The sequence below is a fragment of the Culicoides brevitarsis genome, chromosome 3 (assembly GCF_036172545.1).
Source record: "Culicoides brevitarsis isolate CSIRO-B50_1 chromosome 3, AGI_CSIRO_Cbre_v1, whole genome shotgun sequence".
Lineage (NCBI taxonomy): Eukaryota > Metazoa > Arthropoda > Insecta > Diptera > Ceratopogonidae > Culicoides > Culicoides brevitarsis.
This window is the reverse complement of record NC_087087.1, coordinates 20,442,577-20,456,246: the sequence shown is the minus strand read 5'-3', so window position 1 is coordinate 20,456,246 and position 13,670 is coordinate 20,442,577. Positions and strand designations below refer to the sequence as shown.

The window sequence follows — 13,670 nt, the reverse complement described above, 5'->3', positions numbered from 1 at the left end:
TCATTCATTTAAACATCTGATTTGAGTAAGATTTTCTCTTATTTTTGTTTTTCTCTTTTTTTAAATTTATTTTGTCTTCTTATAAAATGATCGTATGATATTTTGAAGAAAAAATTGTATTTTAATACATTGTTTTAACAGCTTTTAAAGAGATTTGTGAAAAGTTCTCTCAAAAACGCGGCATTCAAGGAGCAAGATTGTCGTTTTTTAATTCGTTTTTATTGTTTATACTCAATAAGATATATTTCAATTCCTTGTATGATCTTTAAATTTATATGAACTGAAGGCTACACCAGAATGAGCAAAGATGATACAGCTAAGATATCAAGATGGTACTTTGGTGGAGTTGCTGCCTCAAGTAAAGTATAACACCGTTTTAATTATGATTATTGCTGATTGTTTTTATTTTTGATACTTCAAAAGGTGCAGCAGTACTAAGTCATCCTTTAGATTTATTGAAAGTCCAATTACAAACTCAGCAGGAAGAGAAACTATCTGCAACGCAACTAACAAGAAAGTTAGTAAAAGAAAAGGGGATTATCTCTCTTTTTAACGGGGTTTCTGCTTCAGTTTTGCGACAAATGACTTATTCAACAGTTCGATTTGGAATTTATGAAGCTGGCAAACAGTATTTTGGAAATGGAAACTCAAAAAACATGGGTTTCGGAGAGAAAGTAATTCTTGCTGGCACAGGTGGTTTTATTGGAGGTTTTATAGGGACTCCAGCAGATGTCATAACAGTTCGAATGCAAAATGATCCAAAATTACCTCCTGATCAACAAAGAAACTACAGAAATGCATTTGATGGTCTCTTTCGGGTCTACAAAGAAGAAGGAATTCGCAGGCTCTTTACAGGTGCCAGTACACATATTGCTCGATCAGTGTGTATGACAGTGGGACAGTTAACTATTTATGATGAAGTTAAAAGCTTTTTACTGCAACATCAATTTAAAGACAACTTAAACACACATTTCATGGCATCTTTAACTGCCGGAGTTGCTAGTACAACGTTATCACAGCCTATTGATGTTATAAAAACTAGGGCAATGAATGCAAGACCAGGACAATTTTCGAGCATATGGGCTGTTGTAGTTTATACTGCTAAACTGGGCCCAAGTGGGTTCTACAAGGGCTATCTCTTGCGTTTTATTAGACTTGCTCCACATACAGTTTTAACTTTTGTATTTCTAGAGCAGCTTAGGCTTCATTTTGGAGTTCATCCTAAGTAAAAGAAAAACTGCGATAAAGAGCCAAAAATATTTTAGTGAATTGAGAAAGATCTAGTCATACTTATTTTATATGTAGCACTGATGATTTGGACAATAAATTGAATTTTATTGAAACTATGAGTTTTTTTTTCAAATATGTACCTATTTATTTTCCCATTTACTTATTTTCATAATAACAAAAATGAAATAAAGTGATATTTATTGAACAGTTACATAAGTTATAGTACCTATTATCTAACTAATCATCACAATCATGATTGTGAAACCAGAATAAAACATTTGTATTATTTTTTCAACAATAAAATATAATTTTTTTAAATATTTAACAATTATTGCACCTGTTGGAATGTATCTGTTAATAAGTTCGGTATAAATTAGCTATTGAAATTAATATTGATGGGGTAGTTTTAAATGCATTCATGAGAATTTAAGCTATTTTTTACAGTATAGCGGAAACATTTTTTGCAACGTAAAAGCAGACAACAACACTTTAAAATGTAACTGTACACATCCAGAGATTCTAATTTTTCTCTTTAAAATATCCAAAATTAATTCTAAGTTGCTCCAAGAAAACAAAAGTGAAAATTGTGTGAGGACCAAGTCGCAAGAAAGCAGGTACGTAGCCTTTAAAGAATCCTAATGGACCTAGTTTTGCTGTATGTTTTACAATGTCCCAAACTCCCTTAAATTCTCCAGGTTTTGCATTCATAGCTCTCGTTTTTAACACATCTAACGGTTGGGTCATTGTTGTGGCGATCGCGCCAGCAGTTGAACTTGCTAACAAATGTGTTGTCAAATTGTCCTTGAGTCCTAATCCCAATAGTTTAGTCTTCACTAAATCGTAAAATGACAACTGTCCAATAGTCATGAAAACAGCACGTGAGCTCGCTGTACTAGCACCTGAAAATAGTTTCAACGGACCTTCTTCTCTAGCGACACGGACTAAACCGTCAATGGCATTTTTATAGCTGAAAAGAAGGATTTTATGACTCTGTTTTATCATCGTCGAGAAAGTCTTACTTTCTACGTTGTTCCATGGGTAGTTTAATATCGTTTTGCATGCGAACATTAACCTAAAGTTTATAAAATGTTATTTCTCTTTATAAGTTAATATTATTGACCTACCATGTCAGCAGGTGTTCCCACAAATCCCCCTGCAAACCCAGCTGCTCCAGCAAGAAATGCTTTTTGAACAAATCCCGAGTCTGGGCTCATCGATTGCTTCCCTACTTCATAGATCCCAAATCGAGTTGTTGAATACGTTAATTGTCTGAGAAGTGAAGCCGAGAGCCCATTATACAATCCAAGTATACCTTGTTGCTTCAAAACCTTTTTCGTTAGCTGTAAAGCCGACAGTTTGCCATCTTGCTGTGTTTGTAACGTAACTTTTAGAAGATCCAGCGGATGAGTTATCATAGCTATTGAAAAAAATACATTAGTAGCTAGAAATGTTTGCATTACCCAATTTTACATTACCAGCACCAGCGCTAGAAAGTCCACCGAAGTACCATCGAGATACTTTGTTTTTTGGATCAGGTAATACGATAGCCATTTTCACCCCACAACGATCTTTCCCGATAGTAAATTGACAACTGAATATTAATAATTGGAGTGTTATATAAAGTGTTTATGTGAAAACCCTGCAAATCAATAATGTAAATATGAATATCACATTAGATAATATGTCGATTTGTACAGTAAAAAAATAAACCAATTTTTTTAATTTACTGTTGTCAACTCGGAGACTTCTGAGATGCAAAACGATATACAGATTAAAAAAGCATAGCGAAGGATTTTTGGTTGGAATGTCTGAATACATAGTAAATTGTTGTAAAAATCGTAAACAAGAATCGGAACAATAAATCTTATTTTTTCTTATACCCCAAAAAATCTTAAATAATCAAATGAATAAAAAATTGTAAATAAATAAAATTTTAAATTTTGAATCATATAAAATGTTATACTAACAATTATTTATTTATTATAATATAGTAAATTTATTTTAAGAGCAATATTATTTTCTTGAACCCTAAACCATTGTGCACATTTAACTACTTGCTATCAAATCATATGTTTTTCACGCTTTAAAAAATAAATAAATTGTAGGAAACCTACATAAATATGGTTATGTAAATCCAATGTGGTTAAAATATTTAAAAACACGCTTATAAACGATAATAGATTTATAGAAGTTCTAAAACAATTATATGTCTTAAAAAGTCACATTTTACTAAAAATAAACAAAATACTTGGAACTGATAAATTTCAACCAAAAAGTTTGTGGATAAAAATGTGTATTTAGGTAATAGTAAAACTTATTTATTGCGTTACTTTGGTGGTTTGAGTAATATTTTATCGATATTTATTGATGGCAAGACATGCGTACCTTAAAAAATATTTTTATTTACTTGACAACCAGAATAAAAATATAAAATTACGGTTTTAACGTAGGTACCAGTGTTGAGGTATGCGAACGACTGATAGTCCAATTTTAAGAGTTTACACATAAGCACTAATTGTAGACAAATTCTATAAAATATAAAAGATTAACGTTTTTATGACCGCGAAAAAAGACACGTTCTTTTTTCCTACACACATCACAATTGACTGTTTCATTAAGAAAAATCGTACAGTCCCCTATAGTGACATTAATTTTTATAATTTTACGGCAGCTGACCTTGCTGGCCGTTTATTTGAGTAAAAACGTTTGTAAGTTTTTTGAGGAGAAAATTCATTCTAAAAATACGAATATACGGTAAAAGTATAATACGGTATACCTTATTAATAAAAAACAATATGAATTCAAAATTTTCATTAAAATTTTCATTACAGATATGACCTCTTGTATTTTGAATGCAACGAATTTAAATGTTCGGCCTCCACAACGCTTTGTTCTCATAGAACAGAATAGCAAAGCAGACGCTGTTTGTTTGATTAGCGCAATCCTTGGACATCGTCTTTCATTGGAATCACCTGGAGTCGTAATTGTATGTGCTGAACATACTTTTGCCCATTATGATGCTTTGGGAAGTCGCTGGGCACACAGATTAGGTTTGCATCGCGAAAAGGGCACATTGCATGTTATAGAAGCACTAAAATGTCATTTTCAAGACTTTATGGACATAGATGGAAAAGTTGACTATCTCGAAAGATTTTGGAATACTATTGAGAAAAAAGTGCATGTATTTAACGATGAAGGGAAACAAAACATTTCTGTTATTGTTGACAACTTGATATTCTACAAAGATATATTCGAAGCGAATGAAGCATGGATGACTCAGATTTGTGAGAAATTGCACAAATTGACTGATATTTATAGAAATCTATCAATTGTCGTAAAGATAAATGAGTGTGAAATGTACGATGCTCTTTGTCGAAATATTGAAGAGTATGCTAATCCAGTCATCCAGGTAGAGTCATTTGAAACAGGTCTCTTTCAAGAAGTAGATGGAAGATTGTTAGTTCTAGAAAAAGCAAGTATCGATGAATGGGTATCTAAAGTATCAGAAAAACAATTGCTATTTAAAACAACAAACAGAGATATTAAAATATATGTTCCTGGATCAGTAGACATTAAGCAAATCTAAAAAAGATTACATACCTACTTATTGTATTTAGTTAGATTTAAAAAAAAATGGTTTTATTATCATACATACATATATGAATAAATTACAATTTTGTTTCTTAGAGGAATGTAAGTATTTAAATTTTCGATACAGTAGGTACCAGATTCGTACATATTTTTTTAAAAAATTAAACATCATCAAACAACCCTCTTGGAGGGCCTATGTTACGTTTTTCTTCATCTTCATCGGTAGCAGTCTCATAGCCACGAAACTCAATGGTTGGTTGACTACAGATTTGAGTGCTTATACCAAATCGTTCATGTATCTCATCAGATAAACTATGTCGCATTTCTATGTCACTGGTTGTGCTGTAATCTATGACATTGTTGTCTCGTAATAGGCCATCTCCCGGTTCACGGAAAACAGACGAACGACCATAGATGGAACTAGATAAATCTCGCATACTCCTATCGCGGTTATCTCTGCGACGATTGCTAGCTTCTTCAGCTCTTTGTCTTTTCCGCTTCTCGCGTGTCATTAAATCTTTGCCTTCCTGTATAAACTCTGCAACGATCGTTTCATTCTCTATAAATTGCTGGAAACCTAATGCATTCAGAACGTTTCCCCCTAAGCTTCTAAAATATGTAGCTAAACAGAAAGCAAGCAAAAACAGTGGAAAATAAATATTGAAACCATCTGAAATTATTCCTAGTACATCCATATGGCCCATAACTTGCGTATATGCCGTCTCTTGTATTCTAACCCGCAATATATGACTATCCATATGAACAAGACATAAAAAATTTAAACACAAAGGAGGCGTCAGACGTGACAAAAGCATTCCACTAAACAGCAAACTGTGCTCATTGGTTTGATGGTGCGGAGCCAAGTAATAAAGATTCAAAAATTTGATACGAAAAACTGTTGAATAAGCACAGTAGCAGAGATAGCATAAGGTTATCATCGAAAGTAGCTCTATTTGTACAAAGTTATACGATCCTTTTGCCTCCTCTAGTAACAGTGCAAAGAACGAGAGTACTGGTTCTCGACTGAAAAAAGTAATTTCGCTCCATACCACCAAGAATGATAAAAATGCTGTTATGAAACATAAAACTTTTAGGCAAGGAGGCTTTACAAAACATTCCCAATACCATTCAAGTTTCGGTGTATAGATCATTTGAACAAATTTTGATCGGTTTTTGGTGAATTCCGATTTAAAGTGCCTGTCCACTGAATTCATATTCCTTGCGATATCTTCTAAGTGCAGAACTTTGTTTACTTGGATATTCCAGAGTGCTTCAGCTCTTTGGAGGGTTTGAAGGGATTTGATGACTAATTTATGAATCCGTGTTAATGCTTTTTCAGAGGGAACAGTTGACGGAGAATCATCACGCCGTACATTTCTTTCCGCTTTATCAAGCAACTCTGTAGGAACTTTTTTAAGTATAGTTTCAATATTTGGGCGTTGATCATGATGATTAGGAATAGCATGATTTGCTGCTTGCAGCGATTCAAGGACATCGTCTACATTCTCTTCGGCTTCAACTTTTTCTGTATACAATTTCGATAATTTGAAATAGGCATAATTTAGAGAATATCCGGGCTTGGCATTGTTCCAAAAACTACGAGGAGTTTCAACTAAACCGTATCCTGATAAATTTAAAAATTTTAAAATTTAAAAAAAAAGTAGAATAATACGTATATTTCTTATTTACCCAACAGCAAGATGAGAAGAAACAAACCCCAAGTATTAGATGCCGAGGAGGCGATTGCTTTAAGTTTAGGCCAATCCAAGTAAACTTTTGGATTTAATGCTAAGTCAAGCAGTAATATGCCACAAATGAACAAATATGATCCATAGTAGATAACGTTGTCAATGAGAGCTGCCTTCAGTTTTCTCTTTACATTAAAATCACCAGCTTTTAAGTACGATTGCATCATTGGCATGATAAGCCATGTCAAAAATTGTGTAGACCAGTAGATTATTCGCCATAACTTTGGAAAAACTTCATCAGAAACCATACCCCAAGGTTTTTGGCATGGAAAAGACGATTCGTCTCCTGTTTCATTTTTAATATTAGATGAACTGTTAAATATTTTGTCTACTTGAATTGAAATATTGTGTTCTTGTTTGCATTGACGATAAACTGTAGAAGTCACATCTAAAGGAATGGTGAAGACTATCATAAAAGAAAAAGACCACGCAATCATAACAGAAAATGAAACAATTAAATGTTGAGTTTGTATCTTTCCGTAGCGATATAAAGCTACTAATGCGAGGATTACAGCAAAACAGATGGAAAAAACGAGTAAGTAAACCATTTTTGTTCAAATGTTAAAAATAAGATATGAAACTTGACTCAGTAGACTTCTTTCTTTCTCCAATGTATTGTAAATCACAGATTTAAAAACTTTCAGCTGCTACTGTTGTACGTGATCGAATCTCTTCCAATTGTTTCTGGGCATTACTTTGCATTCTTTCAAGTTTTTCCAACGTTACGGATTTCAGGGGCATCAAATGAGGCTTACACAATAGAAAGTCTTCACGTTGCTCGTAAAAAAGCTTACCAGACTGTGGTAAAATGAAATCAATACAATTTTCTTTTGGATCTTTATGTTGTGTTTTTTGATGTGACATAATGTTGTTTTGTCCTTATTTGTTATTAGGTTCGAACTGCGATTAGTAAATGTATGATAGAATATTTTTTTCCATAAAAAAAGTTACATAATTTACCCATATTATTTTTTTTATTTAAAGTAAATAAACAATACGTTTTGTCACTTTTATCCATTAACTAAATATTTATTATTTAACATACCAGTGAGAAAACCAAAAACTCAGCTGTCTCTTTTACTGCCCTTTAAAGTTGATGTGCGGTTTATGTCCCAATTTCTGTATGTCTTTCTTCAAGCAATTGAGCAAGCACTCAAGCAATTTCATTTTAATAATTTTGTTCAACTTACAATGAACATATAAATATAAAAATGTATTTATTATAAACATATTTATTGTTTTATTCATAATTTTTTTAAACATAAATAAATAGTTAAATACTTGTATTTATAAATAGCACATAGATAGAACATATTTTAAAGGGATTTTGAAAGATAAGTAAAATAGCAGGAAGAGTAGAAAACAACTAAACACAGACTTTGGATTTGCCGGTTAATAATTAAATAAAATTATCAAACCAGAATAATAATAAATATCAGAAACTACATAATGGTCCTATGTCAATATTTTTTAAATAATACTTGTCGATTTGGCAGTAAATGTAATAATGAACATCTTGATATAAGGTAAGCAGTGAAAATAAATCTAGGGCGAAAAGAATAAATCGCACAACTGCAGCTTTTAACAAACTGAGAAAAATCTATTATCTAACCTCTAAGGTGTAGTTTTGTTAAATTTTTTATTGAGAAAAAGGATAAATCGCACAATTGCACAAAATTTCATATAAATTTTTTTTTATTTCAAGATTTTTCCAAATTTTTTGGTGCGAATTGACTTTTTATGAAATAACAGAGCATAAACAACACAAAAACATAAACAAAAAACGATGTAGAGAAATTTTAAAATTTGACTTATTAGCAATTTATATGCATTTGTGCGATTTATCCTTTTCGTTGTAATTGTGCGATCTGGCATATTGAAATAAAACTCATATTTTTTTATTAAAATTTTTAAAAATCTCCCAATGTGTCTTAAAATACTCGTCTTTAAGCATATTTTCTCATTTAACTCAATTTTGTCCAAAACTGCAGTTGTGCGATTTATCCTTTTCGCCCGGGAAATATAACTTGGCGGAATTGGGAGTTTCTAGTTTATTTTTTGGTAGGGCAACTATTAAACAGGAGATGGAAGCAGCTATTAAAGGACGACAATGGCCTTTGTCAGTGTTTGGACCTTTTAAAGAGAAAAGTAACTTAATTCCAGATGAATATGATTTATCGTTTGAAGAGTGTCGCCTGCAATTCTTAGAATCTCAAGCCCAAAACAATTTTCAAATTTACCATCAACAATTAATGCACAAAATTCAAGAAGCAAATACAAGGATGCAATCCTTGTTGAATGTGAACAAAGATGTTCTGCTGGTAGCTGTGAATATATACAATAATAATAATAATGCCAACTCTGGAACGATATCTAGCACTAGCAATCTTGGTTCGAACAGGGGAGTTTTTGCCGGAAATACAAACAATTCTTTTGGTGGTTTTAGCTCCGCTGCTTCCATATTTGGAGGAGGAAAATCTTCGTCACAAAATAGTTCAAATGGGTCTTTTGGCAGTACATTTTCATCACACCAAAATGTCAATAATACTATTTTTAGTGGAGGGAATCAAACTTCCATGGGACTCGGAATGAATACAAAGTCAATTTTTGGTGGTTCTATTTCTAATTGCTTGGCACCTTCCTCGTCTTCATTATTTGGAGCAATTAGTACCACAGAACAGCAAAATCCAGCATCACTGTTCGCTCAGTCTAGCACATTTGGTTACCAAGAACAGAAATCAAATGTGTTAAATGCACCACCTGCTTTTGGTTCCTCCACTTTTGGAAATGTGTCAATTACACCTTCTGGACTTTTTAGTAATGCAGCTGTTTCTATGTTTGGATCACAGACTGTATCTCAAAATTCAAAAATTTTTGATAACCATTTAACAGCACAGCCAAACTTAACATCATCTTCATCATTTGGAGGTTCTTCTACCCCCTTTGCTTCTCAATTACAGCCTACGATTTCTCAACCAGTGTCTGCTACAAATATTTTTGGAAACTTAGGACAGCAGGTCTCTCAAGCAGCTCTCGCCACTGTCACAAATCAAATTAATAATTCGCAACAAGTTTCATTTGGTTTGAAAGTACAATCTTCATCTTTTGAAGCAAACACAAATCAAATGAATGACATGCAAAAATATAAATACGACCAAAATGTGTACACAAAAATGGAAGCAATCACTTCAGAGGAATTGGCTGCCTTTCAAGCATCTGAATTCATTTTGGGCCAAATACCAAACGTACCGCCACCAAGAGAACTATGTTAAAGTCAATCGCATGTTGATATCGATAATAGTACATATATTTAATAATTCCACTAATAAAACATACTTTAAGCGTATTGACATTTTAGAAGTAAAGAAAGGCGCTGTTATGCTTGGTTGCGTGTCTATCCGTCCATAGTGGAACTTATAAGGAAAATTGAAATGAAAAGATGTATCTAAAATGTTAATGCGCTCCAGTTCGTCAAATAATCACTAGTTAATAATTTTTCATTCTTCATTCAGAAAGATATAAGGTACTTACAGTTTAAAATAAATTTGGAGTAGCCTTATTTTAAACAAAAAAAAAGTCTTAAATGTAATTAATATTAAGGTAATTTCAATTTTATTCTGCTTATCATCTATGTGGATAAGTAGTAAAATTTGATTTCATTTTTACTTGCATGATACTATTTTAAGCTTTACGGTGTTTACAGTATTTAAATGGATCTTTGTAAAGCAAAACGTTCAAATTTAGTTTCTTTTTTATTTCCATTGGTGCCCCGTGTCCTGGTCTTCCCCATAATGTTTGCCAAGTTTGATAGTGTTGTCGACTGATTTCAGCATCCCGTTGTCTGTATATCTGAATTAAACAGAAACATTAGGCCGATATTTACAATAGTTGTATGTATATGTTTTATATTTCATGATAAGATGTGTTGGACAGCATAAAATTTACATAAAAAGAAAATGTAAATATACTTTAAACCCTTTGAATCTTCGGTGGTTGATATCCATCTTTTGAATTTAAAAAAACTAGGAAGATGAAAAAACCAAAACATTTTCTACAATTGTTTAAATATGGCTTAATTGAATTTTTTTCATAATTTCGCATGAAGAAAAAGCAGTAAGATAAATAAAAAAAAAGTTAAAAATTTCATCAAAAATGATCTTTTTCGGTCTATTTCAATATTTTTTTTAAAAAATTTAATTTTTTTAAACTTTTGTACTGAAAATGATATTTTTACAAGAATTTTCTTCTCTAAATTTTTTTTTCGAAAATCATTAAACTTATGTTTTCAAAAATATTTTAAATGGAAATGAGCAACGTAACCTGAAAAATAAACTAACAAAACAATTCATAAGAACCATTAATTTATACCTCCATCTCATGATGCCGCTGAGTTATTTGTGTATTTAGTTCTGCCAAATAGGCTGGATCGCGATAGCCTATATTTGGTAAATCTTTAATTTTAGTAACATCAGTGGTTGACAAAGTAATGGGCTTTGGAGATGCTCTTCTTTTAGCTGTTTTTGGTACTCCATTTGAATAAAAAAAAACTCAGAAAAATAAAGTTGATTTCAAAAATGACTTACCTAAAAGAGGAACTAATTCTACCCCTCCTGTCAATAAAGTGTCAGACGAAGGTTGATTTCGATACTTTTTTTTTGGATGGTATAATGGAGATCCTTTTTTATAGGTAATTTTAGGAGCTGCAGTTTGAATAGGCTTTGGATATGCGTTTTTATCTCTCAATGTCAAAAAGTCGTCAGTTTTTGACTTGCCAACAGCTGCAGCAGGACATTCACATATACATTGCGAGCAACACGATGATAATTCAATATTTTCTTTATTACTGGATTTTCCATTGCCATTGGACCGTCGTATTTCCATATTTAGTGGTTTAGGTAGCTCTTTACGATGTGACTTATCTAATTTTTTCAACACCTCTTTATTCGTCCAACCGAGCGATTTCATAAAATTGTGACCTAACTCTTTGGGCTCACGCCACGGTGCTCCTCCGGGGCCTGGTTTGCCCCATTGTTGTCTGTTCATATCAGCGTATTCTGATATTATCTTGAGAGTAACGAGAGATAAAAGTAAATTAATTATTAAAAATACAGACTAGATATGTATTATAATTGGATATTTTTACCGGTCTATTTATTTCGAATTCTTTTAACTCTCGCTTTTCTTCTAAGCGTTTAGCTAGTTGTTGAGCAGTCAGTCGATCTAGTTCGTGTCGATATTCTGTTTGCTCGATTGGACCTTTTTTATATCTTAAGGCCAAATCTACATGATCTCTGTTTGGCTCATTGAAACTAAGTAAAGGATCATTTTTATATTGTGTCACAACTTTTCCACTGGAATTTCTTAATGGAGAACCTCCACCACCTAAGTAGTTAAAAAAAACTCTAAGCACTTTTTAATACTTTCTTGAAGGCAATACCTGTCTCTGTGCCACGATATTTTTTGCTTGTGTTTATAGGACTAATAGGAGTGCGGGGATTCTATAAGATATTAGTTATTTATTTATTTTTATTTTTAATTAAAATTTAACATACTGTCTTTGGTTCTGGATAAATTCCCACTTGTGATAAATCACTCATTCTAATGTTTTTGTTAGCAGCACCTCCTCCTTGTCTTCCCCACGGGTTATAAGTCTCTATCATTCTTTTGAACTAAAAAGAACGCAGATGAGTATATAAGCATTAGACTTGAACATAGTTTGCTACGAAATGTAAGATTATTTTAATCCATTTATGCGTATTGTATCAAGAAAGTCCTGGTTTTCTCTTCAAATTTTTATATTTTTATTGATTATACACAATCACCTGATTATGTATGCACAATAAAAACAATTTGTGCCTTGTACTGCTAAAAATAAGTTGAATTAGGTCAACAATTTTCAATTTTGTTTTGTTAGGTTATGCACACATTTTCCGAAAAAAAAAGTTAATAAAATAAAAAAAAAACGAACAGATAATAATCAAATTTATTAAATCAAAAGTCATCATGTTTATACATTAACTACAATTTTTAAAATGAAAAATGTAGAATTTCTTGAAAAAAACATGCTTTACTATATGAATAAGAAGAATTACCCATTTTTAATGGATTCTCATTTTGCAGTTCTTGTTTCAAATTATTTACTTATTTTTTCTTAATTTATTTAAGAAAAAAAATTTTTTATTTAAAAAAAAAAGATTTTTTACACTTTCACTGCCTTGTACTGCTATAGAACAACTAAATTTAAATAAATTTGGAACTGATACTGTAGCTATGGTAGTTAGGTATTTAATTCTATTATAAACTTCACTTTTACCCTAAATTATCATCAAAAACACGTAAATTATTACCCAAATTTATTTTTAGCTGTAAATGAAACAACACGTTGCAAGGTGCAAAAGCAATCATTTAAAACGTTTTTATTTAAAAAATTCTAAATGAAGTGTATTAAACGTTAGAAATCTAAAAAAACATACATATATGTACATATTGTCCATAAGAAAGAAAATTATCATAAAATAAAACGAATGTGTTTATATAATAAGTATGTATAATAATAATATTCTACCTCTTCCTTATCTCTCAATTTTTCCATATATTTTCGTTCATTTGTTTTTTTCGCTATTAAAATATTATCATTAGCCCATTCTTTTTCTGCTTGTTTTTTATGTTCTCTGCACCATAATATTGGATGAGATTCATTTTCCGCAAGACACGACATTTTTTATGGCAGTATCTATTTACTTTAGTTAAAATAATATTGCACTTCTAAATATCTTCCATGAAATAAAGTTTTGATGTTTTGTTCAATATGTATGTAATACAATACAATAAAAATGAGACGTTAAATATCAGCATATTTTTTTCTTAACTATTTACATAATTACAACTATATTTACTGATCTGAATTCCTTGATTGTTGTAAATAAACTGAATTTTCCTGAAAACGTCTTGCCATTGCGAGTGTCTTTATTTTTGGTTGTTTATTTTCTTCTGTATTCTTCTGTATTTCTATGTATTGTGTCTTTTTGTACATGACATTCGATTTTTCAAAATAAAAGGTAAATATAAAAATGGAAATTACATACTGGCAATCTTTTTACC

At 31.4% G+C, this 13,670-nt stretch overlaps 6 protein-coding genes across 11 annotated transcripts; 3 read left to right on the top strand and 3 right to left on the bottom strand.

The window, feature by feature from the left end:
• The first annotated feature begins 7 nt into the window (after nucleotides 1-7).
• LOC134834236 (mitochondrial dicarboxylate carrier-like) lies at nucleotides 8-1,337 on the top strand. The gene is made up of 2 exons (XM_063848821.1): nucleotides 8-358; nucleotides 424-1,337. The coding sequence occupies exons 1-2, from the start codon at nucleotides 298-300 to the stop codon at nucleotides 1,227-1,229; spliced, it is 867 nt and encodes a 288-aa protein (XP_063704891.1). The 5' UTR covers nucleotides 8-297; the 3' UTR covers nucleotides 1,230-1,337.
• Nucleotides 1,338-1,401: 64 nt separating this feature from the next.
• LOC134835821 (mitochondrial dicarboxylate carrier-like) lies at nucleotides 1,402-7,382 on the bottom strand. Of its 5 annotated transcripts, none has more exons than XM_063850800.1 (5): nucleotides 7,364-7,382; nucleotides 2,706-2,869; nucleotides 2,355-2,647; nucleotides 2,250-2,302; nucleotides 1,402-2,197 (listed from the first exon to the last, which is right to left on the bottom strand). In XM_063850800.1, the coding sequence occupies exons 2-5, from the start codon at nucleotides 2,779-2,781 to the stop codon at nucleotides 1,750-1,752; spliced, it is 870 nt and encodes a 289-aa protein (XP_063706870.1). In that variant the 5' UTR covers nucleotides 2,782-2,869; nucleotides 7,364-7,382; the 3' UTR covers nucleotides 1,402-1,749. The 5 variants fall into 5 exon arrangements, with proteins under 5 accessions (XP_063706870.1, XP_063706868.1, XP_063706866.1 ...); XM_063850798.1 differs by lacking the exon at nucleotides 7,364-7,382 and adding an exon at nucleotides 3,616-3,748; XM_063850796.1 differs by lacking the exon at nucleotides 7,364-7,382 and adding an exon at nucleotides 2,941-3,060.
• Nucleotides 3,309-4,922, top strand: LOC134835822 (uncharacterized). 2 transcript variants are annotated; one of them, XM_063850801.1, is made up of 2 exons: nucleotides 3,309-3,531; nucleotides 4,062-4,922. In XM_063850801.1, the coding sequence occupies exon 2, from the start codon at nucleotides 4,064-4,066 to the stop codon at nucleotides 4,814-4,816; it is 753 nt and encodes a 250-aa protein (XP_063706871.1). In that variant the 5' UTR covers nucleotides 3,309-3,531; nucleotides 4,062-4,063; the 3' UTR covers nucleotides 4,817-4,922. The 2 variants fall into 2 exon arrangements, with proteins under 2 accessions (XP_063706871.1, XP_063706872.1); XM_063850802.1 differs by lacking the exon at nucleotides 3,309-3,531 and adding an exon at nucleotides 3,801-4,000.
• Nucleotides 4,975-7,263, bottom strand: LOC134835820 (LMBR1 domain-containing protein 2 homolog). The gene is made up of 2 exons (XM_063850795.1): nucleotides 6,511-7,263; nucleotides 4,975-6,445 (listed from the first exon to the last, which is right to left on the bottom strand). Exons 1-2 carry the CDS (start codon nucleotides 7,115-7,117, stop codon nucleotides 4,983-4,985), a joined length of 2,070 nt encoding a protein of 689 aa, XP_063706865.1. The 5' UTR covers nucleotides 7,118-7,263; the 3' UTR covers nucleotides 4,975-4,982.
• A 516-nt stretch (nucleotides 7,383-7,898) lies between the features above and the next one.
• On the top strand, nucleotides 7,899-10,280 carry LOC134833209 (uncharacterized). Its single transcript, XM_063847449.1, has 2 exons — nucleotides 7,899-8,095; nucleotides 8,635-10,280. The coding sequence occupies exons 1-2, from the start codon at nucleotides 8,019-8,021 to the stop codon at nucleotides 9,839-9,841; spliced, it is 1,284 nt and encodes a 427-aa protein (XP_063703519.1). The 5' UTR covers nucleotides 7,899-8,018; the 3' UTR covers nucleotides 9,842-10,280.
• On the bottom strand, nucleotides 10,157-13,287 carry LOC134835303 (uncharacterized). The gene is given in 6 exon segments (XM_063850174.1): nucleotides 10,157-10,418; nucleotides 10,938-11,633; nucleotides 11,713-11,951; nucleotides 12,007-12,067; nucleotides 12,122-12,238; nucleotides 13,135-13,287. Coding segments are annotated over 6 exon segments (1,434 nt in total). The 3' UTR covers nucleotides 10,157-10,250.
• Nucleotides 13,288-13,670: the final 383 nt, after the last annotated feature.